At 42.8% G+C, this 27,763-nt stretch overlaps 2 protein-coding genes across 6 annotated transcripts in view; both read right to left on the bottom strand.

Annotated features, from left to right (window-relative positions):
• The window catches only part of UVSSA (UV stimulated scaffold protein A), a 44,179-nt gene extending 37,359 nt beyond the window's left edge, over positions 1 to 6,820 (bottom strand). The window contains exons 1-4 of the mRNA XM_040065345.1: positions 6,579 to 6,820; positions 6,011 to 6,341; positions 2,483 to 2,603; positions 1,000 to 1,425 (exon numbers count right to left, since the gene is read on the bottom strand). Coding sequence (XP_039921279.1) covers positions 1,000 to 1,425; positions 2,483 to 2,603; positions 6,011 to 6,341; positions 6,579 to 6,676 — 976 coding nt within the window. The 5' untranslated portion in view covers positions 6,677 to 6,820. The remainder of the gene's footprint in view (positions 1 to 999; positions 1,426 to 2,482; positions 2,604 to 6,010; positions 6,342 to 6,578) is intronic.
• Positions 6,821 to 22,847: 16,027 nt separating this feature from the next.
• MAEA (macrophage erythroblast attacher, E3 ubiquitin ligase) overlaps positions 22,848 to 27,763 on the bottom strand; it is a 49,150-nt gene continuing 44,234 nt past the window's right edge. For all 5 annotated transcript variants that reach the window (XM_040065045.1, XM_040065041.2, XM_040065046.2 and 2 more), the window contains 4 exons: positions 27,487 to 27,595; positions 25,405 to 25,538; positions 24,496 to 24,691; positions 22,848 to 24,096 (listed from right to left, as the gene is read on the bottom strand). In XM_040065045.1, coding sequence (XP_039920979.1) covers positions 24,001 to 24,096; positions 24,496 to 24,691; positions 25,405 to 25,538; positions 27,487 to 27,595 — 535 coding nt within the window. In that variant the 3' untranslated portion in view covers positions 22,848 to 24,000. The remainder of the gene's footprint in view (positions 24,097 to 24,495; positions 24,692 to 25,404; positions 25,539 to 27,486; positions 27,596 to 27,763) is intronic.

Here is a 27,763-nt window from a genome sequence, read left to right as displayed (position 1 = left end):
CTAAAGAAGGCAAATTACTCTTTTCAAGACATTTGATCACTTCAGGGCAAGTTACAAACATCAGAATGCTTCTCCGTCCAGTATTAATTATTCTATTACTATCCACACATTCAAAAAATCTAAGGAAAATATGAAAAGTGCTCAGTCCAGCATGCCAGAAAGAGTTGTTAAGCCATCATTACTAAGGAATCACCAAATAACCACAGACCAGTTCAGTCTCACTTTTTATATTACATCTTGTCCCTAGGTCAAATGAACTGGGCCTTAATGTACCAATCTCTTCATATGCAATACAAAATAATCCCTATCCTGGGTAGTAACAGGGACTTGATGGCCAAAGAAGCCAAGTATGCCATTATCCAAGTAAAAATTATATTTTTCACCCATTGTTGTCAGCAAACAGAGAAGCAGATATCACCCTTACTGTCTGCACATGGAATTCCCTTAGGACTGGAATTGTAAGAGACTTCCAAAACACAAACCATCCTGATTTTTCTACAGGTAATTCACACTAACAAAGTTATTAAAAAAAAAGTTGTAATCACTTGCTAGCAAAACTACTTCCTTCTTTGCAAGGAAAAAGTTTCAGAAACATTCAACTCTAAGATTTTTACACTAGCAGCTTATTCCCCAGCTAAAGAGAGAAAGACGTGAATAACAAAGAGAAAAAAAATTGTATTTGATAAACAGATTTTTTTAAACACAAGAGACTCATTATAGATACTATGAAGTGCTATAATGGGCTTGCAACAACTAGTACGAAAGTCCAGTCTTAAAAGGCAATTAATGAAATGTGCTAATCACGCACAAGGGCACCCAAAACTAAGAACAGTTACTAGAGGAACCAGAAACAGAAAAATAAAGAATAAATTAAAAAGAATAAAATCAAAGTGGTGTCCAGGAATCCCAAAGCAAAATGTAACAGAAACAAAACCAAAAGCACAAAACACTTCAGAGAAAGGCTGCCTCCAGCTATATGTCAAAAATTTTTCCAGGTACCTGTGGAGACTTCAAGGTCTAGAGTATATTTATGTGAAATAAGGCCATGGTTCCTAACAAAAGTCTGGTAATCATCGTCATCGAGAGCAGGGCCACTGCACTGAACGTCCGAGCAGGTGCCTCCATCCAGCTCTTTTTGCTCAGGGTTCTCATCTGCCTCTTTGTCTCCATCAGCTGTAACACACTGAGAAACAGGAGGAATGTCCTTGCTGCAGCACGGCTGCTCATCATCCATGCACCCCAGATAGGATGGGTTAACTTCCCCGTGGGACGACAAGGGGGATGCAGGTCTGGCCTCAGCAGCAGATGTTTGTTTGCTGAGTTCCGGGTCAATGTCGTTCACCTCAAAATTGAAAGGATCTGGCATCAGAAGCTGGAAACAGTTTTCCATCTCTGTCAGTGTGTCAGCAATCTCTTGGGACATTTCTATCAAGACACAATTGTTTTATAAAATTGTTAGATACAGTAAAATGTTAACGTCTCCAGAGCAGACACAGAGGTATGAAACAAATATGACTGCCAAAGGGGAAATCCATTTATCCAGTGACAGCTAAGCCATACAGATCTTCCTCCTCTGAAGAAATTGTCCTTATAAAAGTGACAATACCTAAGCAAGAAATCTAGAATTTCCTGAGCCAGGCATGTAGAATCAGGACTCCTCCTTTCCTTATCCTCTCTAAAATTTCAATATGTAAAGATGACTCGAGTGCTTAATAGAATTTGAAGGAAAACCAGGTTCAATAAGATATTCTTAGTGATGTTGGTGGGTATTCATTTTATAGCCATGAATTTTATAGCTGTGTGTAGGAATAGCCATGAATGTATGTTATTGCTCGAAGAGATGCTACTGATACAAATTATTTTAACAAAGTTAAATCTCTTCAAAATTCCACTCTCCTGCATGAAAACACTTCCATCATGCAGAATAAATGCAGGCACAATTGCAAGCATTACATACACCTAAGTAATTTAATCAAATAAACATTTATAACTGCAGGATAATATACTCACTATCTCTGTTGTTATTTGGGGTGACAGAAGTGTGTCTGCTTTGCACATATAGTTCAGAGACTCAGGCCCCAGTTACATTTTCTAGCTGCACTGTGACACTTTTCACAGTTATCCTACACTGCATCCAGGATTCCTGTACACACCATTGCCTGCATTTCTGGAGCACAATGACTGTGTATATAAGTAATGCCACTGGCCAACAAGGGAAGTCTGGGAACATTGGGAAGTCTGTGCCTAACAGAAATTAAGTCACTAGCTCCAAAAAGTCTCATGATTCGTTTACTTGGGGTGATGCACTCATAGTTCACTGAATCAGAGACCAGATCTTGATAAGATTTTCCTCCTTTTCCATCTCTTTCTACTGAATTGGATAGCTTTTTTCTCAGAAATTACATAACCTTTAAAAAGGTTGCTTTAAAAAACAAACAAAAAACCAAACCAAAAATGCACTAAAAGAACCAAAGCAACCAACCTTCCATCTCTTTTTCAGTTCTTTTGACTTTTTCTTTGTAAATGTTCTCCAGTCGTTTTTGCTTCTCCTCTTCCCTCCTCCTTTCAGCCACAGTTCTGGCATGCACATCTTGAAAATCCACCTAAGGAGGAAATTAAGAAAAAAGAGTAACATTCCTCGTAAGAAATATATAGAAAATCCATTTCCTAAGATCCTTATCTGTGGTGAAAAATCCTGTAACATCAGCAATCAGCCAGAAGCTCAGCAGCATTTTCTTTTATCTCTTCTCCCCCTTGAATCAGTAACTAGAGCAATTGTGAACAGAGTTTTTACTCCCGCTAATAAAGGACTGTTGAGAATCAGTGGCTTTCAGAAGGAAATCATAAGGTAGAAAAACAAACCCATTAGATTTTTACATCCAGAAGACAGGAACAAACTGGGCTTTGGGAGACTTCTGTCACAGCACTGGAGACAAGGAATTAGGGAGAATGAGTAGGAACAGACTGTGTAAGACTAACTGATTAATATCTTAACCAGATATTAAGATTACATGAAAACATCATACCAGGTCCACCAGGAAATTCAGGAAAATTTGTAAGCACAGTAACAACTAGTATATACACACACACACACACACACACACACACATATATATATATATATATATATAAAAACTTACAAAATAACTTTGTAAGAAAGGAAAGTAAAAGACAAGACCTTCAAATTAATTAAGAAAGACCAAATTTGTGTTTTTAAAATTATATTGTTGGATTTTGATATTGAGGGAAAAATCATTCAGTCTCACTTCCTTATGGCTGAATTATAAACAATCTGAATAACTCAAAATGCTGTTTCTTAAAATATTAGCAATATTGGTTTTTTTCTTTCTTTTGGTTTGGTCTTAGAAGGGATTGAAAATGCAAAAAAAATTCACTCCTGTTTTAAAGAAGGGAGACTTGATTGCATCAGTGCATACGGAAACCCATTTGAAAAACATGGAATTTCCTTTGATTGCTACCACATAACTTTTATGAACTGCCAGACAGGCAGTGCTGAGTGCTGAGCAAGCCTGCACTTTGCTGATTCTGCAGCCCACAGACTCTCTGGGGCAATGTCTCCATCACAAGCACTCACTGAAGGTTTGTTGCTCTTGCCACTGCTAGATAATCAAGCATCAAACATCCAGTAGCGGCTCTCAACAACCTACAACAAAGTTTTGGAGTCACACCAATCTTCTTGTCTAACAGCTGGCTGAGAAACTGGCATGGAGGGTCTCCATCAGTTTAGGAAATAGGCACGCTCACCAAGCTGGTTTTTTTAGCAGGGATGGGTGGGCAGAAGAATGGTAGGGAAAATATCTGGTTCCCCAACCTGCTGCACCATGTGGATCACCAGAGTGAGCTTTCTTGGTTTTCAAGACCTGATTTTCTGACAGGTTTGCACAGCTTCCCACACAGAACTGGGAGAAACAGAACCATCCAAAGAGCAACACTGCCCACAGAAGCAAAACAAAGATACAGAACCCAGGAACTACAGCCACCATGTGCTGGCAGTCAGACTGGACTGCACAGAAAACCAGACACAGCTACAGCTTCCCAGAGCACAACTTCTGCCTCATGCCAGAGTACCTACAGTGGAGTCATTTGCCCATTCTTTCCCATTCTCTGCACCAAAAGGACCACGAAGCCTTTTATTACTGATCTGCAGTTATGGAACTAAATATATGAGGAGCAAAAAACTGCTCGACTGAAAGGATGCTAAGCAGCAGGCTGAGACAATTACTGCAACTTTTGTGAAAATACTGGAGTACAGCAGTACTACACTCTGCATGGAACTGTTTGAAATCCTGTTCTGTAATGCCATCCATGCATTCCTCAGATACAAAGATACTACAATATGAGTCATGTACCCAAATATACCAACATTTGGATATATGTGGGTTTTTTTTTTCCTTTTCTTCTTAACTTTGAGACAGGAGTTTGAAAACAATTACTTTCAAGTATACTGAAGCATTATTTGCTCTTAAAAGTCAAACACTTATAGAGGCACCTGCTTGGTACTTACTACTACTGACCTACTAACATTAAAAGACTTGGGAGCTCTCTAGCTTTACTCCCTAAAAGAGCAGCAGTTATCATCTTCTGACTGTTTATAAAGTGATTTTGGTGATCATGAAGAAAAAGCCAACCAAAACCCAACCATGGACCACACACAGAGCTAACACTCAACGCAAGTTGCCCCATACTACTGTGCCAAACCAGTAAAACTCAACAGCTGATTAATTTTACTACAGAAAAAGTAGCAAATGCCTCCTCAAAACTTTTGGTTGCTTCTCACACTTCAAGTATGAAACTGGCAAAAGGCCAGTTGGCTCATATCAATTCTTTAAGTACAAGAGTTACCAAACTAACTGAGATTGCTTCTATCGATATTAATGTTAATGTAGAGGAACTCAAGTCCAGCTGCTCTAGAAAACAGAACAGCTTCTATCAAAACCTGAAAAGGGATCCCCCAGTTGTTACTGGGGAGCAGCCACTGACCACAGGAGCACAGACAGACCTATCAAACTTCAGCACAGTTGTACACTTGTGTTCAACTGGGTGAAACTGTATTACGTGTTAAAACCCCTTGTCTCAGTCTTGCACTTCTCCTCATCACTATAATTTAGTTTTCTTCATTTCTTAACCAAGATAAAAAAGGATAATTCAAAGACAATCCTCTTTTGTGGGCAGATGCCAAAATCTGTATAAAAACCAGCACAGCACCGTTCAGTAAGGAACACCACTAGCTTACTATGGAACCAGAATAACAGAAATACATCACCTATCACAGAAGGTTTTCATCTGCTGTTAGGAATCTGAACGTGTCTTTCTGAAGAGAAAGAAAATCAGTACTGAAAGCCTGTTATTATCATTGTAGGTAGTGTGAATGCTAAAAGAGTGTTCCACATTTCACTGTTGCACCTGAGAAGACAGAGTAAAGCAGCAGAATGCTCCAAACACAGTAACCTGAAGTGACATCTAAAAGCTATGGTTTACACGGAATTTCTCTTTCATAAAGCCTCTTTTCTGGCACAGTAACACTGCAGTTGAGAGTGGCAGGCACATACACTTGCAGAGTTGTACAGTAAAGGGGTCCTAGAATCTAGATTTTCAGTACAGAAATCAGGCTAGTTTAAACTAGCATACAAAGATTTAATAGCTGTTTATCCTCAGCTTAAGGCATGGCCATTATTGCCTTTCCCAAAGAGCTACACCTTGGGGCTCTAGTCAGGAATCAATGGGTTAAAGACAGCTGTTGAGCAATACTTGCTGAAAATGGCAGAGACCTGCAGTACAAGATTGGGGTTTCTAAAACCGACAGTGCTGAAAGATGAACAGAAAGCCTGGGGTTTGTTTTCCAAAGACAATAATCAACAGAAGGTCCCCTACAGGCAACTGTTGTTACCTACAGGTTGGTTTTTTTTTTAAATTTATTGGTTTCTTTGCTTTGAAGGTCTCCTGGTGACCATCCCCTAACACCACAGAGCGGGGTAAAAGCGCAGAGTACCTTCTTGTTCCGCTTTAGGAAGTGGTAGCCCAGGGAAAGCTGCTTGTAGGCCTCCCCGTATTTCTCGTGCCAGTCTTGCACTGCCTTGATGGCCGCTTTCCTCAGCTTCTGTGCCACCTCCCTAGGCGGGGGAAGCGGCTGCTCGTGGTCTATCCCCACCGTGAGCTCCAGGAACTCCTGGAAGTTGGCGATGAGCAGCGTCCTGAACTGGTGGGACCTGGCGAACAGCTCCTGCACGACCTGGAAGGCGGAGAAGCGCATCTCGGCGTGCTCCTCTTGGAGCCGCGTCACCAGCAGGTGGTAGGCGAGGCCGATGTGCTCCTCCGACGACCTGAGCACGGAGAAAACGAAGAAAAAGGAGGGGGAGATATTTAAAAAGAGGCTCGGCACGTAAAAACGTAAGTTTGGGGACGTAATTTATTTTAAATTTTGGGTGAGCAGCTTCTGTGATGGCAGCACACAGTTCCTACAGCAGGCCCCAGGAACAGCGTTCTGGGCGGCTCCGCCCGGGACTGCCGGCCAGGGGACAACGTGCGGGGCCCGGCTCTGCCCCTCCCTCCGGCCGTACTTGCAGATCTTCTTCAGCTCCTTCATCCTGCCAGGCTCCAGCTGCGGCTCCCCCGAAGTGGTGAGCTCCTCCACCAGCTCAGCCAGGCGCTGGTCCATCTCCGCCGGCACCGAGGCACCGGAGTTGCCGGGACACCCGCCCCGGACGTCTCTCAAGCCGGCGAAGCCTCGATCAGGAACCAGCAGAGCCGACAGGCCCGGCTGCGACTGGGCGGTGCCATCTTCCGACCCGCACGGAACCCCGCCCCTGAGGAGCCCCCGCCTCTTGCTCAGGCCACGCCCCCAGGATGGGCCACGCCCCACAAACGCACGCGACCTTCGGCGAGCCTCTCCCACACTGGGCCCCGCCCATAGAGCGCGGAGGCCGCGCCCCTCGGCGGAGACCGCGCCCCTGTGTGAGCCCCGCCCCGTTGGGGGTGCTGCTCCCCCCGCCCCGCGGGTGGTACCTTCCTCCACCCCGCCCCCCCCCCCCCGGCACCTACCACCGCCTCCCCCCCCCCGCCACTTCCGCACGGCGCCGCCCACGTGACGTGCGGCACCCGGAAGCGCGGCCGGCGAAGGGCGGGGGAAGTCTTAAAGGAGCCGCGCCCCCTTTTTGTGTGAGGGGATGCTTAACCCCTCGTTGTCCGCAGGGCTGAGTCTGCCCGGAGGGGCGAGCAGCCGGCACACAGCGGCCCTGCTTATCACACAATCAATTACACCTCCGAGGTCATCGACACCAGCCAAACACCACCACTCCAGTCTTGCCTTAAACAGCTCCGGGAACGGTGACTCCGCCACCTCCCTGGGCAGCCCCTTCCAAGGTCCAATCACCCTCTCTGTGAAGAAGTTCCTCCTAATGTCCAACCTAATCCGCCCCTGGCGCGCCTTAAAACTGTCCTGTCGTCCTGTCGCTGTGTTCCTGGGAGCAGAGCCCGATCCCCTCCTGGCCGCCACCTCCTGACAGGGAATTGTAGCGATCCAGGAGGGTCCCCCGAGCCTCCTCTTCTCGGGGCTGGGCCCCCCCAGCCCCCTCAGCTGCTCCTCCCAGCACTTGTGCTCCAGACCCTTCCACAGCTCCGTCACGATCTCTGGACAGGCTCCAGCACCTCGGGCTCCCTCTTGTCATGAGGGGCCCAACACAAAAGTGTCCTTGTGCGCTATCCCACAGGTCTGGTTCCATTATGGGACGTGGTGAGGCTGCCCTGGATTCACTGCCGGCAGAACCTGACCGCCTGCAGCTCTGGGTGCTCAATTACAGGTGCTCTGCAGAAGCTCTCAAAGTGCTTCTTAACCACTGGGAATAAATATGGTCTTGCAGATGCTCACTTTGAACATCCTAAAGAAGGAAGACATCTAAAATATCTTTTGAAGATGTTGTTAGCTAACTGACAGGTATTTTCATTAATCCACAGTTAAGCACGTGTTGGAAGCGATTTTTGTGGATTGGTGTTGCAGCTGTGCCTGCTGGCTCCTGTGATCGGGAAAGGTGGCACTGAACGATTTTCACTAGAAATGGACTCACATCACCAACCAGATTCACTGCAGTTAATGAATACATGCATTTTGCAGTGGCATTGCTGTTTCTGACTCAATGCATGAAACTAATGACATCCTGCTTTTTAATAATGTTTGTCCTTTCTGCATTGCCTTCCATCAAGCACAATGTATTTCTATGTGAAAGTCACATAGAGTGGCAGAACTCATCTTTAAAGTTTAGTTCAGTTTACTCTTTCACTGCTTATAGCTATTTTTTTTTTCTTCATTTGATTGAAAGTGCCAGAACAACTGCTTTCTGTTAGGGTATGACTTGCAAAAGGAGCATTGCTGTGCTATCTGGAAATGGAATTTCAAAATGAGCCTCAAGCAACAGACTTACATCTACAAAGGCACTGATTTCATACTTTTGCATAATATTTAAAGAAAACCCTGCAAGGAGCCATATGGTTTTGCAAAGAATCCATTGATCAATGAATGAATGAGTGCTGAGTTGTGTAACTCATTCATGATAGTCCCTTAGGCAAATCCTAGTGAGAGCCAGGCTATTTATTTATTTATTAAAATCAAAGACAGTTACATAAAATTGTGTTGGCTTAAGTTGCTGAGTCTCCTTTCCCTTCTGCTTTTTAATGAACGTGGCAAATATCCACCATTCAATCATTTCCATACTCTTTTCTTCTGGACCAGCCTGATAAAAGGCTGAAGAGAGCCTGAACATTGAAAAATTCATTCAACTGCAAAACTCACAAACCTCTGCACCTGCATTGATTTTCCCCAGCTGGTCTGGACTGTTCCATGGAGGGGAACACAGAACCCTGTGAAGCACAGAGGCAGAGCTGATATCCCTTCAGAGCCTCAGAGTTAATGTTATGTTTTGTTTTGTTTTGTTTTGTTTTGTTTACACATGGTTTCACTAAAGCTTGTGTCTGTAGCTTCACATTATTTGGATTGTTGAATCAAGGAGTTGCATTTCTTACATCTGTACTGAGATATCAGCAAGAGCAATGTGGTGAGACACTGTGAGTGCTCCAAAGTGAGTGACACCTTGCAGGAGCACAGATTCTTCCAGAAACACTGTCCTGTCCACAGCCTCTCCAGAGTACCCAACACTGTCACTGTTGGCAGGAGTAATGTCCTCCTACAGGAAGATATCTCCAGACAGGACCAATTGGTCCATCCAGAGGTCATATTCCGTTGCTCCAGTACCTTTGGCTGAACACATAACTCCAAAGAATTTTGGAAAGAAAAATTCCAGAATTTTGTCCACTGACAATGATTTGGGCCTGGGTGTTCTTACGTTAAAGAAGAACCATTTGTTCCATCACAGATTTAAAAGATCAAACTGATTGCTTTAGGAAGGATTATTTTAGACTTTGTGCAATACTAAATTACCTGGTTTCCTTTTTTTTTTTTTTTTTTTTTTTTTTTTTTTTACTAAAAGAAACATCTCAGTAGGAGGCATTTCCACCATTTTACTAGATGATTCTTTGCCAAGGGTTGTTTTCCAGCTTTGCAACAAAGGAAAATGTCAGTCAAAAAGAAACACCCCTGAACTTTTAAGATAGCTGTATTCAACTTAATGACATGAAATTAAAAAGGAGGATTTCTTTGCCTGCCAAAATGGAACTTAATCTTCCCTACAAATAATTTGGAGTTAAAATAACTTTTGTTTCAGGTCTGAAGATACAGAAACATGATAAACACTTACATTAAATTGTCACAGAGTTGGTGCCAATTGAGTTGTAAAGAAAATTACCTTCTATGTGGGCTGAACAGATGCTGAACCACCAGTTTGAGCTGAGCAAAAGGGTGACAGATATTTCAAAGCTCTGAACTACCTTGTGAGGGGTAAAGACTATATTTACACAGATGTTCTCAAAGGGGACATAGCCTATTCATGAAACCATCAATAATACAAGGTCAAAGGTACTTGGCGACCTCCTCTAACTATGTGAAATACTGACTGTGACAACACTTCAGCCTGTTGTAACATTTTATAATTCTGTCATGGGAGGAGATGAATGAACCTGCTCTGTGTGGCCTAGACCACTAATTAAATAGCCACTTGTGAGTTGGATGCAGCAGCAATAGCTGTAGGAGAGCCATCACAAATCAAGGAGCACCTTCCTACACATAACTTGTATTCGTGTCTGGAATAATTTTAAAAATTATCTTACAGCAATTCCTGAAACTGCACACCAACGTGGACACACTTGATTACTGTTAATGACGGTAAATTGTTTTTTTCTTTACTGGAAAATCTGTAGAGAAAAAGTGGAGTTTAATGAGCGTTTTTCTGTGTTAGCCAATATACATCCACACCAGGAGTTAACATTTCTACACAAATGCACCCAGAAAAGACCAAGACACACCCCACTGTACTGCACAGGGGTGTCTTTGGGGGTCAGGGGGATACCAGCCTTTAAGTCAGGACTCAGATCAGATAGTGCAGAAAAGGAGCAGCATGAAGGTTGCTAACATATAGAAAAGGAAACTGCAGAGGAAAAGAGGACCCCCAAGGGTCCTTCAAAAGAGGAAATCCAGCCCAAATTCTGCATGAAGACTCCCTGATGCTAAATCATACAGAAGGTATATATATTATATATATGCTAAATCATACAGAGACAGAAATGACACTTCCGTGTGTGTGTAAATACTGCTTTCAAATATTTGGTATTAGCAGAAATTCCTTAAACAACCTGAAGAGACTGGTTTGGGTGTCGCATTCACTCACTGATGGTGCTGTTTAGAAGCTCCTTGTGCCTGATGGATGCCTGAGCTGTTCCATCCTTGGAAAGCCTTAGGCTGTAGTAGAGGTGCAGTTGCTCAAGCTGGTTTATCCAGATGAGAGACTGCATGGAGCTGTGGCTCAGACACCCAAATTAATTCCTTTTTTTGTTTTTCTTTTCCCAAGGGTGCAGAAAGGAGAGAACTGCTCTGAAGCTGCTAAAAGCTGCAGTGCTGCCTCCAGTTAAAGGGAAGTGAAATCCATTCCTGGTGTCACCATTTCAGCCATGGATGGGTGCTGGGTCTGTGTGTGCCTCGCAGCCTTCACACACCACTGCACAAGCACCGTCTGCTCTGCTCTGCTCTGCTCTGCTCTGCTCTGCTCTGCTCTGCTCAGCTGTGCTCTGGGGTTTTCCATTGCAGAGAGATTTCTCTGTCCTGTTCACACACCAGGCAGAGCTTGGACCCACAGTGATGCTGCAATCCAGAGTCCTCAGCCATCCATCTAAACTCACTGCACCCCCTCAGCCCCAGGATGGTGCCCAAACGAGCCTGCTGTCAGCCTTCAGCCCTGTCCTGCATTTCCACATCTTTTATTTGCAGCGAGCAAGAAAGCCTCGTGGATCAAAACAAGCTTTTCCAGGGAATTTCTTTTACTGTTATGATAAAAGAATCCCTTGTCTCTATGAAGAGATTATTTATACAGGTCGGCCTTTGCAGGCAGGAGGGAAGTCCCTGGCTTGAGGAGATTACAAGGTAGTTGGGACAAAAATGGAGTGCAAAGGCCACAGTTTGAGAGGGAAGGAAATGTTGAAATACAACTAAAAGGAAGAAGAAGGCGTCTTGAAAAGCAGGAGGTAGTGGGTCTTGTGAAGTGTCTGTATCTATTTATTTATGCTTTTAAGGAGGTGTGTTGCACTTCCGTGGATCAATACCTAAGTTGGAGCAGAATGGGAAAATATTTATTCATATTTCATGTTTTTGGGCCGCTTTGCATGCTCTCAGTTTCTGCAGCGTGTCACGACAGTTCCACTGACCAACGCTCTTTGGTATTTTGCCGTATTAGGATTCCTAAATGTTTGTCAGTTTTTTAGGCAGTTGAACCTCAGTACAGCGTGGAATGAGACTTGCAGGTGCAGGCAGCACATATGATCCCATCCCTTGGGCAGCAGCACCTCCTACAGGGTGCCCTCAGCGGTGTAACCCATGCAGCCACCACTGTTCTGTGTTTCAGCTCGTCTCGCCTGGCTGCTAAAAGGCCTCTTAAATGAGTAATTCTTATTTTTCCTCTCTGCACGAGTCATAGTGGTAAAATTATATCACATACTGAAAAAGCAGTATTTGTGGTGAGCATTGCTCGGTAAACTGTACAAAAAATTTTCTTGGTATCCTTGACATCCAGTTCTGCTCCAGGTCATGGAACCTGAATTCCAGTGAAGTAGGGAGTTTATTGTTTTTGAAATGTAAACAGAACTGGGAGTCAGCAGTTTCAAGTGGACAAGGTGTCTTTGTAGGGATGGATAGTAGAGGAAACTGCACTGCCAACAGTGGTCTGAGCTGGGTGACTGAGAGCTGAAATAACAGAAAATACTCTGTCATTGGCTTTGTCACCGCATTCCTGCATGGCCACGAGGGGCACAGCCCCTGAGAGACACGGCCTCCTGACTGCTGAGGGAAAAAGTTGTACATCTGTTTACAAAGTGTTTTATTTATTTATTAAAGAAAACAAACAACCAAAAATACCCAATGAAACAAAAACAACTAAACCCCAAAATCCCCCTAAAGCTATGTCCTTTTTTAGGGAAATAAATAAATAAATAAATATATATATATATATATATATAAAACATTAGTTAAGCTCACAGAGCTATGAGAAATACACTTTTCAGATAAGTACCTCTTCAAATGAGAATAAAAATGAAATTTATGCAGAAGCCTAATGCACTTCTAAGATGAGTTTATTTGCAGATTAGAGTAAAAACCGACATTGTAAGGCTCCGAACTTTCACAGCTCACCACAAGCGTGCCTAGTGAATCACACACGCCTTAAACTCTATTTACTTCCCCCTCCAGGAGCAGCCCGGGGCATTTCTGCCGATGCAAAGCCACACGCCGTGGGACCACAGGAGACGGAGCTCCTGCAGGAGGGGCTGCCAGGTGCGGGCTGTCCCCGTGTCCCCGGTGTCCCCGTGTCCCCATATCCCCATGTCCCCGTCTCCCCGGTGTCCCCGTGTCCCCGTGTCCCCGGTGTCCCCATATCCCCATGTACCCAGTGTTCCCGTGTCCCCATATCCCCATGTCCCCATGTCCCCATGTCCCCGTGTGGCCGGTGTCCCCGTGTCCCCATGTCTCCCGTCTCCCCATGTCCCCGGTGTCCCCATGTCCCCGTGTCCCCATATCCCCGTATCCCCATGTCCCCGTCTCCCCGGTGTCCCCGTCTCCCCGGTGTCCCCATGTCCCCGGTGTCCCCATGTCCCGGTGTCCCCGTGTCCCCATGTCCCCGGTGTCCCCGGTGTCCCCATGTCCCCGTGTCCCCGTGTCCCCATGTACCCAGTGTCCCCGGTGTCCCCGGTGTCCCCATATCCCTGTGTCCCCATATCCCCGTATCCCCATGTCCCCGTCTCCCCGGTGTCCCCATGTCCCCGGTGTCCCCATGTCCCGGTGTCCCCGTATCCCCATGTCCCCGGTGTCCCCATGTCCCGGTGTCCCCTTGTCCCCGCCGGGGCTGCCCTGGGCGCAGCCCCCAGCAGGTGGCAATGCAGGAACACCTGCTGCAGTCCAGCCAGGAAAGGCTGGGGCTGAGACCGCTGCTCCTCGGCTTGGAAATCCTGCTCGAGGTTCTCAGCACCAACTACAAATCGTTTTCACTGTGGGTGAGAGATTTGATTTTGTTTTTAAACGGTAGGATTTGAGCTTACAGGCTTTGTAGCAGCAGTCTGGGGCAACGGGGGTGCACGTGCCAGATCCAAAACCTTAGGGGTCGCCTGGGAAAGCCATGGAATCATTTATATTGGAAAGGATCCCCAAGATCAAGTCCAGTCATTAACCCAGCATTGTCAAAGCCACATATGAAAGATACTTAAATATGGCACGTTATATTTATCTGTATATACGTACACACACCCACATATATACATACGTATATATATGTAATATCTCTTAAGAACTCCACTGACAGCCCTTTTTCCCATATTCCATTGCATTTTCCATCCCTGTGCAAAGCCAGACTGCTTCCAAGCCAGGAATAAATCTTGAAACAGATCTGAACCTTTAAACATAATCACAGTATCACAATAAAATAGGCAAAGAAGAGATTTTGTTTGAACAAAGCATTCCTGAGTATCACATCACAGAAAGTAATTTTAATGACAGTTTAAAAGAGAACACATGTCTCTGAGAAAGAACTGAAGGTGGGAGCATTTTCCAAGAAGGACTGGCTGTGCTTGCAATGGGAAATTAATGGAGTAAACCAAAATATAGAAACAGAAAAATACAGGAACATTAACAGTGTCTAATGGTACACTGTCTTTTTTTCTAAACACACATGCACACACACACACACACAAAAAACCCACCCAAAACAAAGAAAACCAACCCCATTAAAAAAAAAAAAACAAAAAAACAAAACAAAAAAAAAACCAAAAAACACCTCTTCCTCCCCAAACTCTAAAGCCAATTTAAAAAATCAGTATGGAAGATATTTGAGCTAGTTAAGAAATCGATGAAAAAATCTTGATGGCACCAAAAATCTGCTGGAAAAAAAAGATTATTTTCCCTTCTTATTACAACCTGTTCCTGTCAGAGAAGTGACTCTCCCTTGAAAGGCCAGTGCTGGTGAACTGAAATCACAAGGGAGCTGCCAAAACACTGCCCTGGGCACCAGAACCACAGGCTGGTTAAAGTGGCTCCAGAGGAAATGATGGAAGTGGTGAGAGGTTCCCTTACATGTGTCAAACAGGGTGTAACTTTACTTACTGCAAACAAGGAATCCAAACTATCTGCAATCAGTATGGTTTCTCTCATCTCCAAATGCTTCTATCACTGCTTGGACCCTGTTCCAAATGGTGCAATTAAAACCCTATGGAACAAAATCTATCTGATGCAGAAATACACTGCACTGTCTCTTTAAAAGTATCACAGATCTTGAACTGCACAGCAATATTTTAACATCAATCCATATTCTGTATTTGCTGCATAGAAAAAGCAGCAGTTCTTGCTATTTCAGAACCATCAGCAAATTTCAAATATGTCTTTATTATACAGAATCACACTGTGGGAACAGCAGGGTTAAACAGTTTCAGAGCAATAACAAAAAGCACTAAGCAGTTTAAGCTCTGTAAAATATATAAACAGCACAGCAAATACTAAAATATGCATTTTATAAAGTTCTTTAAAAATTCTGTGATGTATAGGAAGGGCACAAGAACAAACAGCAGAAAAGAAATAGCTGCAATAGAGCCTACCAGTAAAGATTTAAATCAGTTTTGATTATTGTGAGGTAACTTGTTCATTAAAAAAAAAAAATCTTCTGGGAAAAAAAAATCACATTAAATGATTCTGAGTATAGCAGTGAAAAACACAAGAAACAAAAGATGAATTCAAACTGGAAACCAGGCACATATTTTACCAGTGAGGAAACAGATTCTCTGTGTCATGATGATGTTTTTCTGACAGATGTGCTTGAACCAAACAGCCCTGGATTGTAAAAAGTTTTGAGACTTGAGATCCAAAATCAGGACACTGGAGATCTGTTACCACTGGCTTTTTTGGAAGGCACTACATTAAAGAAAAGACTTTTTACACAAAACAGAGATGGCAGGACATGAAAATCCTGGTGACTCAGACAGTGACTGTTAAAGCAGGACCCTGACTACTCATGCTGTGGAGTTGTCAGTGGATCCTGGAGAGGGGACAGCACAGAGGGAGAGTGTTTTGCAAACACTCAGAGTGTAAGAAAAAAGGATATTGTGCCTCTTTGAAGCATCCTTGTTTTAAAAGTGACTATGGGAAGTTGTCAAGAATGTTCCAGATTTCGAGACTCTACCTAAGGACAGAGAAGGGTAAAAGTTCCTCTAATGGTGGGAGCAGCCCCTGGAACTGCCTGAAGCAGATGAAGCTGTGAGGTGGCATTTTTAATCTTTGGTATTTTAATAGAAATGATCCATACTGATGCATTCAATGGGATTTGCACAAAGTTTTAGAACATTCCAGAAACTTTTTCTATGAGACTTCATGTTTTAGCCCAGATCTTTTGTCTTTTCACCTGAGCATGATCTTCACCTATACCTTGAGGTGTTATTTTGAAATAATATTTTTTAAATAGCCACCCAGAGTTTCAGTGTTAGATTTACTGGCCCAAAGACTCTTGGCTTCTTTAGCCAAGACGAAACTGGCACCAGCACTCTGATTTCTTGTCATGATGTTCCTGGAAATACAAGATGTGGAGGGAAAGAATAAAGACAAACACTTTATTCAGATAAAAAATTACTCCAGCATCTCACACCCTCAAATGCAGAGATCACAGGTGATGTTATTTATGGTTTCCCAGTGCAAAGAAACCAGTCATTATCCTTTGCTAATTGGTTTAGAATAAGGGAGGTATTTCTGGATGCAGCAGCTGCTAATCTTACTTCAGTGAGGAATTCTTAATTTTACCTCCTCAGAAGAAGGTTCAGAAACACAGGGAGTATGTGTTGGCCAAGGGCAGGATAATTTCTCTCTAAGCAGGGCAGGTGACATTCTTTCCAATTATTCTAAAAATTAGGTGTGTCAAAGAAGGTCTGTTACTCACTGAAAGAGCAAAACAGCGATTCAGCTGTAGCCTCTGGGCTTTTCTCTATACCTGGTAGTTAAACTGAATCATTCGCTGTCCTGTAACACCAGCACCCTGTTTATTCACTGCTTATTGAAGTAGGATAATGCAGCACTGAAGCCAGATAGCTGGCAATGGATGTGACAGTGACATTCAAAGAAAACAGATGCCACAAAGCCCGGATCATCAGAGGCTGTGTATATCTGAGATCAACATTTGCAAAGTGCTGCTGGAAAAGAAAAGCTAGCAGATTTGCATCAGCAACATCAATTCTCATCCGTTCTTCCCTGTCTGACCGTCTAACAAGATAGGATCACTCACTCCATGGTATTTGTCCCATTCTAGGGTCGTTCCTCCTGGAGCAGCTCTCACACACAAAGGATGGCAGCGCAGCTGCTCCAGGCACCTTCTGTACCCAGAGGATGGGCAAGTTGCAAATGCCCTGAGGGCAAGATTCATTTACAGACTCCAAGCCTGTTTGGCTCAAGCCTCGTGCTGACGCCAGGAGAGAGCCAGAAGCAGGCTGTAATGTTTCTGAGACAGGAATGTGACACTGCACTCTGTTAATCAGAGCTGGGGGTTCCCCTCCTCTCCACAGCAGATCCCCCCATCCTGCTCAGGTGCTGCAGCTGGCACACAGAGCACAAGATGCTGCTGCTGCTGCTTCCCTAGCTCCAGCAGCAGCCCATAGAGACGCTGTCCTGGTGCGTCCCCCAGCCAGCCTGAATTCTTCTCCGTTTCCTATGGTGGAAATCAGCCCTGTAAACCGATGTTCCTTACGGCCACAAATAGGAACAAATAATTTCATGAGCTCCTGTGCACGGAGAAGCAGGACAATGAGACAGCGACTTGAGTGCACACAGTTTAAAATAGAAAATCGTGTCACGATCCTCATGGAGAAAGGGGCTCTTCCCCCACACCACTGGTGAAAACAGCTTCCACCGAGGAGCCACCTCCAAAAGAGGGGGGCCAGCAACAGCAGCCAGGGGTTCACCCTGCCTGGTGGGTTTCTGCTGTCCCAGAGCAGTTCTGCCAGCAGGGCACAGAGCTGGTTCCAGTGCAAGGGTTAGCTGGGCATTACAGCACGATGCCAGGATGATGCCCTTCCTGGCAGGAATTAATACAAGGTTTTCCTTAATGACCGCATCCAGAGCAACTTGAGCTTTTCTAAGATTAATTTCCCCCTGACTGCTCCAGTATTTAATAAAATATTTCTCTGGTTTTCGTCCCTAAAGCTGCTACTTGAAAGAGGAGATAATCTCCCCGAGGGGCACACCCGAGCACCCTGAAGAACTTCCCACAGCTCTACTCCTGGCCCTTCTGAGCAATTTGTCCTGCTGTGTTTTGCAAAGAAAGAAAAGGAAATTGTCTGCTAGTTTATTATCTGTTTATTTCCTTTTGGGGAATTTGTCCGTATGATCCTGCTTAATCTCCATGGGTGGGGAACAAAATATTTAAGTTAGTTAAAGATCTTTTTGTTCTGAAGTGAATAGATCCTATAATCTTTTTCTCCTCATTCTTCCTTCTGGCTGTCAGGAAGAAGTCCTGGCTGGGAATACAGATGATCTCCCTGGGAAAATTTGCTCCTCTGCTCTGTGGGGTAGCTACAATTATTTCCTTAAATGCACAACATAAAATTTAATCCTATGGAATAGGAAATAGTGTGAAAGGAGTGGGTACAGATGTTATCCCCCAATTAACCAGCTTTAGTTTTCCATTTTAGTTTGGGAAAATGAACAGCTCAGCAATTTCTCTTCTCCAGCCTCAGTGTAAGAGACCTGAACATCCAGGACTGTGCTCCAGCATCCAGCACAGCAGCACCAGACCCTCTGCAGGCCCAACATCAGAAAGATCTGAATGTGCTGGAGCGAGTCCAGAGGGCACAAAGGTGATCACAGGGCTGGAGCCCCTCTGCTGTGGAGACAGCCTGAGACAGCTGGGGGTATTCGGCTTGCAGAGGGCTTTGGGGAGACCTTCCATCACCTTCTAGAACCTAAAGAGGTTACAAAGAAGCTGGAGAAGGACTTTTGACAAGGCCATGGACTGACAGGACAAGGGGCAGTGGCTTCAAACTGGCAGGGGGCAGCGTTAGATTGGATATAGGGAAGAAATTCTTTGTTGTGAGGGTGGGGAGGCCCTGGCACAGGATGCCAAGAGAAGCCGTGGCTGCCCCTGGATCCCTGGCAGTGTCCAAGGCCAGGCTGGACAGGGCTTGGAGCACTCTGGGATAGTGGAAGGTGTCCCTGCCGAGGGCAAGGGGTTGGAATGAGATGATTTGCAAGGTGGCTTCCAACCCAAACCACTCTGATTCTACGTGATATGACTCCCAGACTGGATACTAGAGCAGCTTCTTTCTGTTAGAGCTGAACAATTAACAATCCCAGGAGACTGATCACTTGGTTTCTATAACAGGCACATCTTTTTTCACTTCCATGTTGCTAAGTTATTTCTGGTTTCCTCAGTGCATCTCCTCTCCACGCCGCCCACCGATGTCGCACATTCCCATCTTCATTAGGAGCAAGCAGCAAGGTGCTGGGTGCAGTTTTGTATCCAAGTCTGGATCTCTATGACACTAATTCCAAGTTAATTTTTTCTTCTTTCACTTTTAAAGCTCCAGTTATTTTAATCTCTTTGAAAGGTAACTGGCTGATAACATTCCTTAGCTCTATGCTGATGCTTGATCTAATTTTTAATGAGTCAAACCAAGCAGCTTTTCTTGTTCAGCAGCCCTTTCCGTTTCTTGTTGTTCTGCTATTTCCTATTGTTCTACTTGTGGTGCTATTTATCCTACAGCTGATTTCCTCTGGCTTAGGATACGGATCTCTGATAATGGCAACATGATCAAAGAGCAGGATTTTATGGTGTAGTCAAAAAATACCCAATTCACAACTGTGAGCTCCTCAGTGAAACCAACTTGTTGCCAGCTAGCAATGAGGACTAATTTTAGATGTTAAGAACTCCCATGTACAGTTTTAGAGCTTCAGTTCAAGCTGAGATCAGGACTACATCTCTTAGGATTTTTTTTTCAATGCCTATTCTCATATAATTTCTCACAAAAGCCAGCTATAAGGCAGAACTACTTTGTGTCAGCTCTACAGCTGCTGTGCCAAAAGCATCTTCAGCCCTCACATCCAACAGTAACTGAACTGTGACTTCTTGCTCCCTCTCTCTGGCCTTGATTGCAAGATTTTTTCCCCTGACTGTGCCAGATACTTCTACAGAGAGCATCTACCTGGCTCGAAGAGGATGTGTTAATGAAGAGATAAATTCTGCTGTCCTGATCTGCCCATCCTACATCTCCTTCTAAAACAAAGAGCAAGCTGAGCTGCTGAAAACTTCTCAGAGCTTAGCTAACAAGGCCAAATCTTTAAAATAAATGACTGAATTAAGAAAAATGCTGCCTTTCAGTGTGGCCGATGCATGTTACAGAACCAACCAGACACTGAATCTTTGGAAAAGCGTAATGGCAGGGAGATCCTGGTAAATATCTGACCCTCCTCATCATCAAACAAGGAACAGATTCAGTGACTAGAGGAAACTACTGGAAAGTAATTTATCTGTTCAAGGATGAGATGAAGATTAGATTCGACCAACTATCGTGTGGATCTGGGCTGGTCTTTATTCATTCTCCGGAATAATGAGTTCAGAATACCTCATTATGAAACATGAAAAAGAAGGATGGAAAATTTTTAAATACTCATTTTGTTGTATCAAGTGACCTCTATAATGCAACAGGACACCCAGTGCACATTGTCACAGTGTGGGTCTCAAAGCACCCTCGATAAAAGTGTTTAGTGTTTCCCAACTCACTCTGCTCAGGCTACCTGAGGCTGAAAAATAAGCAAGCCAGAGTATTCTCTTTTTTTTTCTGAATAGTGGTCCATTATGCATGTTGAAAGGCTTCTTTTTGGCAGATTTCCAGCTGTAATTTTCTCATTTTTCCTGTCCCAAATAATTTTTTTTTCCCCCTAAGGAGTAATTTTATTACTGAGTAGGAAAGGCTGTGCTTATATTAAAAAAAAAAAAAAAAAAAAAAAAAAAAAAAAAAAAAAAAAAAAAACAGAAAACAAACCAACCCCAAACCCTTACCAGTTCATCAGTCTTTAAAGCTTGCAGGAAAATGTTTTGCCTGAGTTTGGTACCAGCTTTGCTATTTCCTACCTACAAAATGTTGTGACCTCAGCAACCTGAACCCTTCTCAGCCTGGAAGAAAATGGAAGCTGAAACAGGTACAAAAAACCCCCAGGGCACTGTGAAGAGTTACCAATATCTCTCTTTTCACAATACTGGAAAATCTTCAGCATTCTGAGTAGGGCTTCGGACCACAACAAACAGAAGGAAAGGTTGAGGCAATTCTCATCCTTGGTGTAACTGGAAATCAGAGGAACCTGTCCTGATCACAACTGGGACAAACTGTTGCCTTCAAACAGGAACACAGCAACCAAAATCCAGAGCCTCTTTAAGTTGCCTGGCAAGATTGAAAAAAACATCACAATGAAGGATATTGTTCATTTCCAGATCAGCCAGATCTTTGCTCTACTACAGAGCTTCAACCATTTCAAATAACCTTCTACTTACTGAGTCACCTTCTGCTCTTGGTTTGACGTCTGGGGCCACCTGTGAGATGAGCTGTGAACCAACAGCTCTGTTGGACCAGGAGCTCAAGGTTGCACCGAGCAGCCAGGGAATGCAAACTAGAGCACCAAGCTGCACCAAAGCAGTCTGTGCCTGCCACCACTGCTGACCCTCATACAGCTGGAGGCTTCCAAAGCCATGGCAGAGCAAGCCTGAGAGCAGCCCAGCAGTTCAGAAGGGCCAGCCAGGAGGCTCCAGCTGCCTGTGGCACACAGGCATCGCTGCAGTCAGAGTGGGTTGTGTGATTGCTGCTTTCCAAAGTGAGCAGTCAGAGCTAACAAACAGCTGAAGTTCCCCTACGCTCCTTCTGGAACACTCCCTTGTAACACACCATCAGGGACTGAGCCCTCATTTGGCACCTGGCCCTCTGGAATCACACCTCCCATAAACAGAGGCTCTCCTTGTAGGACAGCTGTTCTCTTCTCTTCTTTTCCCATCCCAAACTAGGGTTCTTTTTGCGTGTGGGTTTCTCCACCACTCTGCTCAGGTCACAGAAATCAAAAAAGGCTGGTCTCAGGAAACCATAGTTCTAACTGGTATTTAAGAGAAGCAAAAGCAACAATTTCCATGCCCTACAATTGCTGGGTATTTACCACACATTCCCTCAGGTCCAAGAGAAATCTTCAGCTTCTTTCCTGCTTTGGCCTTTTATAAATTTCTGTAAAGGAAGGAAAAGTGAGGTTGCCATGCTCAAAGCGATGCTGGCCCTTCTGCAACAATGCAGTGTCCCAAAGAACCGGAGATGCTGTTCCACGTGGGTTTGAGTAATATTGCTCCTCAGGATGACATCCTCCCCCACTCTTGAGGTGAGGGTGCTCCAACTCTTGTCCCAGGAGGAAGGAAGAGAGCATAACTGACAGCAGATTACTCCAGTTACCTAAGTTCTCTCAGTATCTGCCTCCACTCTTGGTACATTGCATTTATTCTAAGGAATCATCAAATCTGCCACTTCAGAAAACGTCCAGAGAACAGACCCTTTCCTTCCAGCAGTGAGTGCAGGAGCACTGGCCCGTGCCAAGCTGGCAGTGGTGCAGACACACCTGTTCTGAAGCATCAATAACTGATGCCTACTGAAAACAGAACCTTCTCAGACACAGCTTCCTGGAAATCCCAGTATTTACAGTTTCACAGCAGTTTAGCAATATCTGTGACCTTTAAGTGCTGAACATGAAAAGAAGTTGTGGTCCTTCATCTGTGCTTTGTTAGCATTCTTTAAAGCATGAAAAACCCACACCTAACATCACCCACAACATTTTATTAACAGGAAGGCTCTAGGACATGAGGCAGTCTTCTAGGAAGAGACAGAAAAAACCCTGAAGTATACTGTTCATATACGAAAAGTTTAAACCAAAAATATTATTTGACTGAAATGCTCTGAAGAACAACATTTATAGCTGCTGTGTGGCATTTTTTTGGTCTGCTGGGGTATTTTGGTTTGGTTTTCAGTATGCGTTTGTGTTGTTAGTTTTCTTTTAAATCTTGCGGAACACTGAAAACCAACGCTTGGAAGTTACACTTCTTTTAAGAAAAGAGGCCACTGAGAGTTAATTCTTTTTACATTTAAACACAAAACAGCTTTCTGATTTTATATAATCAAGAAATGGAAAACAATTTTTATTAACATGTCTTACATTTACAATCTTTTATTAGCTAATCAACATCAACATGCAAAAATAAGCGCTAAATACAAACCTCTACAATATGGTTTTGTTTAAACTACAATGGTTTAATTTTTTTGAAAAGTCATAAGTATGTGTTCTGCAGTTGTTAAAATTGAACTATTAGTTTCAGTAATGAATACTATTTAGACCCTAAAATTATGTAATCATCCTGCAAGGCATCTTCAGAAACTTCGCCCAACACTTAAGAATACCAGCTCATTGTCATGTGAGTACATTCTCAAAGCAAGAAATAAGGCAGTAGCACTAATGATTTCATATTGAACCCTATGCACATAACTAATAACTTTAGAAGGACTTTAACACTATGGTAGACTGGAAAAAGAACATTTAAACAAGCATTGGATTTTGCCTGAAATGTTCTCAGTTCTTCTTGATACTTATGCAACCTCTTTAAAATATTTGGGTTTGGAATAAGACTTCATACTCCTTCAAACCAGTCCCTATTTGATCCTCCAGAGAAGCCACCTTGTGTCAAAGACATAAAAAATATCTTCCCACGGAAATAAGTTACATCATTCATGTTCAGGATTACTTCACCAGAGGATCATAAAAAAGGCAAAGAGGAGCTTAAAGGAGAACACGTTGGTAGTACTGATCTCTGATAACAAAAGGGTCTTGGACAATTGTGAAAAAGAGGGAAGAAAAATGGATTTCATTTCAATTCTGTTGTAACTTTTCCCCCAGTGCAAGTGTCCGTCTTTAAAGAAAGCTATCCTTTAGAAGATGAAAGTACTTTTCTTTGAGAAGAGTCCAATTTTTGACTTTATGTTACAAAACCTTAACAATCAAAATTTGTTTTTGCGTTTTTTTATTCAAGTACAAACTTAAGTCATAATTCCTCTCTCTTTTTTTTTTTTTCCTTTTCTTTTGTTTTTTTTCCTTTTTTTTTTTTTTTTTTCCTTTCTAGAGTGTTTATTGTTGCTCATTGATCTTTGGTCGCAAGAAACAATAATGCCACCGACAGGTCTGCTCCCCAAGGTGGCAGGTTTTGCTTCTTTGCCACACATTAAGGCCCCCCCTTTTTACAGGGTATGCCAAGATACACTGTGTCAGAATTCCAGCGGCACTTCATCCTGTGTTTTACAGACCTACATGATGTAGACTTTCTCAGCTTGTGAGAAGTTGAAGACTTCTTTGGTTCTTGGGCAAATTACTTTGTCATCTTGACGAATAGAAAGCAGAGACTGAAAAAGAGTGAAACCAAAAGATAATCTTCACAACAGTAACTCAAAGCATTATTGAACTGTCTAGGAAATGAACTTGTAATTTAAAAAAAAATGTTGTGGTCTGAGGTCAAAACGTCTTTGCCCCCAGAAGTTACTTATTCTACATTATTGCTCTCTGGAGGGAAAGATTTCCAATGCCATTTGATCTCGTGTTATAAATTCACATAGTTAGGTATGTGACCATTAGTATGTCTTCATTAAGACCAATTTAAGCAGCTAAATATACAGTCCTTAAAAAAACATTACTGCAAGAAGTATTTTTCTAGCTTCTGACTAATAAACTCTTATTTTGATTTAGCAAGTTATTCTAACTGCTGCTGTTTTAGCCTTCAGCAAGTCATTGAGCGCCACACTTACATTGTATCCATAGACATATCCATTTGGTAACATCATAGGAGGATTATTTTCGTTCATTACATCCCCCGAAATCTTGCAGACTAGTCGGGAGTTGGCACAATGTGCCATCGGCAGGGGCTGAGCCAGCTTGTTCAGGGATTTGCTACACACAGGGCAGTCGGGGTTTTTTGAGCTCCCATCCTCTTTATAACACTGTCTGTTAACAGCAAGTTAGGGAACAATTGCCACAATGAAACCCTAATTAGCTTCCCATTGGATGGAAACCTGAAAATTAAAAGAGCGTCAGCTGTGCCAACAGAGCGCAGGTGACAGAATGCACAGGAACGCGAAATTCAAGTTTAATGTCTACGCAAATGCATCAAGGGTTTGCTCTGCTTCAAGGAACAAGAGTGAGCAAAATGCGTGTCCGGCAGCCTGCACAGGTAAAGCTTCTGAGGTGCAGCCCTCCAGCAGCACCAGCCCTTCTCCAGCACAACACAGCGTGCAGCAAACCCAATGAAGTTTCAAAAGATGCAGCTGTCTTTGAATATTCACATAAAACCTGGCAGGTAAGTTTGTGCTTAAAGTGCTTACAAACCAGTAATTGTGACCCAGCTCACTAACCCTTGCAGGCATATTCACTAATTTCAGACATGAAGAGACAGCCAAACCAAACACAATTACATTTTACCTTAAAATTTTTGTTTGGGCACGCCTTTTTTTTTTTTTTTTTTAAACCATAATGCTATTTATTATAATCTCCCCTTAATTCAGTAGTGACCAATTTATACTCCATTTGAACAACTCATGAGTAAAAATATTGAACTGTCAACTTTTCTTATTTGAGCTCTCTGAAAAGCATCCATAAGCCAAAAATAAACCCCCACAAGGCTTTCTTTCACTCCCAGTAACATCTGCATTAAAGGATACGGTGTTTTTATAGCTGAAAGGCCTGCCTGGAGTGTTATAGTAAAAACAGAATTGTTTCCCAGCTGATGTAGTCTGTAGTTATCATATCTAAACTGTTGGATCAGCATTCTCCATCGAGCAGGGTCCAAGAGATCCTGTTAAAAAACAACACAACTATAAGTTGCTTTCAATCTAATTGTCCCAGGGGGCAAAAGCCTGGGAGGGCAAACTGTACAAAACTCACTCCAGCAAACCCATCAGAAAACAGAAGTGGAAACCCCAATGCATAAGGTTTAAAAAGTACCTTTTAACACTACCTTATTAAATCAAGTGTTATTTAAAATAGCTGGAGCAATATTCAATCTCTATCATCTACCAAATGTTCTAATCAAGGTATGTAAATCCTGGTGAGGTTAATTCTTCCATTTAGTTCCTTAGACTACTGGACTGCTTAGGAAACAACATTAATTGTTAAGGCAGATGAGGACATGGTTTAGTGATGGTTCTGGACTGATGGTTGGACAATCTCAGGGGTCTTTTCCAACCTTTAAAAAATCAGTGATTCTACCGTTCAAGGCCAGGTTAGATTGGGCTCCAAGAAATCTGGTCTAATGGAAGGCACAGTGACATAGGAGTGTTCAAGGGATAGCAAAAGAAAACAGCTTGTTTTGCCACAATAGTAAACATTTTCCTTTAAGTCCTGAAAGCAAAAGCTGGAGAAAGACCTATTCTTTGGTTATAGAAGATGCTTCTTTCCTTGGATTAATAAAAATCAGTTTGTTAGAGATATGACCTCACAAACTGTCAAATATTTAATAAGAATTTACTTACAGGCATTTCAGGAAGCCATTTATGTACAGAACTCATAGTCAAGACATTAAAGGTAACTCCAAACAACCACATGGTGTGATCATGTTGAACTAGGTAATTATTAGAGAATTCAAAACTTCACTTCCATAAACTACAATGGTTTAAGTCATATCCATAAGTATCAGGGAATTTGTTCTCACTGTATGGTTGTACATGAAGCAGTCCTAGCTTCTTCACCTTGCTCTCCCTTATTAAACACTCCATCCAAACCAGCCCTTAGAATAAAATATGGGATTTTTACTTCCTGCCTATTTCTAAGTACTAAAATAATGATAAGCTCTATCTTACACCCACAGTCTTCTAACACATATATCATTTATACTCATAACTTAGATCAAATCTAGCATATAAAATACCAGGATCCTCCTAGGACTCTGAGATGAGCAAAGAAATTCATATTGATTCTGTGGGTTGTTCATTTCAAGGTTTTTTTGAGTGCTGTTTTTGTTAAACCATGATTTCATCATCATGTTTAGAAAATGTGTTTATTCTGGCACAGTCACATATTGGCTTGGCATTTCATGGAATTCTTGCCTTACTTTGACAACTCAACTCTTCTCTACTTTCTGCTCCAAAGCCAAGTTAAAAAGAAGTGAATTAGCACATGACCACAGAGCTCAGTCTGTAGAAACAGTAGCTACCTATGAATTTTGCTTGATTTAAATTAGATGTAGATATTACCACTAATATCCACATTGATTTGCATAATCCAAATAAATGAAAACTTATTTTAAGGAACAAAAATACTGCTTTCACATCATTCAAACCATCTTTCCTTTCTTCATCCCAACCACTGCAAGAACAGTAATGTGAGAAGTAGAATTAAGAACAGCTGCTGATGTATTAAAGCCACAGTTCTGTATGGTGAACAAGATAATTTGTTTTCCCCTTTGTACTTCCCCATCTTCTGTCTCTTGCTATATATTTAATTCTTGTGCTTCCAGCCCCACAGCTCTCTAATGCTGGGTTTATGGTAAACCCAGCTCAGTGGGAATCCAGGTTACTATTACAGTCCAACTGAAACAATACAAATACTTTACATAATACAAATACTCTTCTGGATTAATTACAAGGACTGGTTCTAAAATTAAGAACTCTCACAAAGTTGGAATTTAGGAAGTAAAAGTACAAAAAAAAATTTATTTTGATATTATCAATGCATTTTCCTGTGCTGAAAAAAGAACTGAAACATCTGTTTTATTATTGTGTTGCAGCACTGAATTTCAATGTTACCTTATAGGGAGAGATGTGAGTGTCTGAAGGAAAGGCCAACATTCCCATCACCTGTCGAACCTCATCCAGCTGGCTTCCCTCAGCCTGACTGAAGTGCTTTCTTGCATGTCTGAAATAGAGAATTGATACTTTATTAGACAGCCTTGTTTCCAAATCAAGTAAATTTACTTAATTATGGAAGATTTTGGAGAAAACCTCTGGATTCTGCTTTCAATAGATGAATTCCAGGTGTGCTCTAGGTACATTTAAAGGACTCGAAAAAACATATCCTGCAAAT

Source organism: Hirundo rustica, chromosome 5 (assembly GCF_015227805.2).
Source record: "Hirundo rustica isolate bHirRus1 chromosome 5, bHirRus1.pri.v3, whole genome shotgun sequence".
Taxonomy (NCBI): Eukaryota; Metazoa; Chordata; class Aves; order Passeriformes; family Hirundinidae; genus Hirundo; species Hirundo rustica.
Note: the sequence above shows the minus strand (reverse complement) of the source record. Positions and strands in the feature narration are given on the sequence as shown.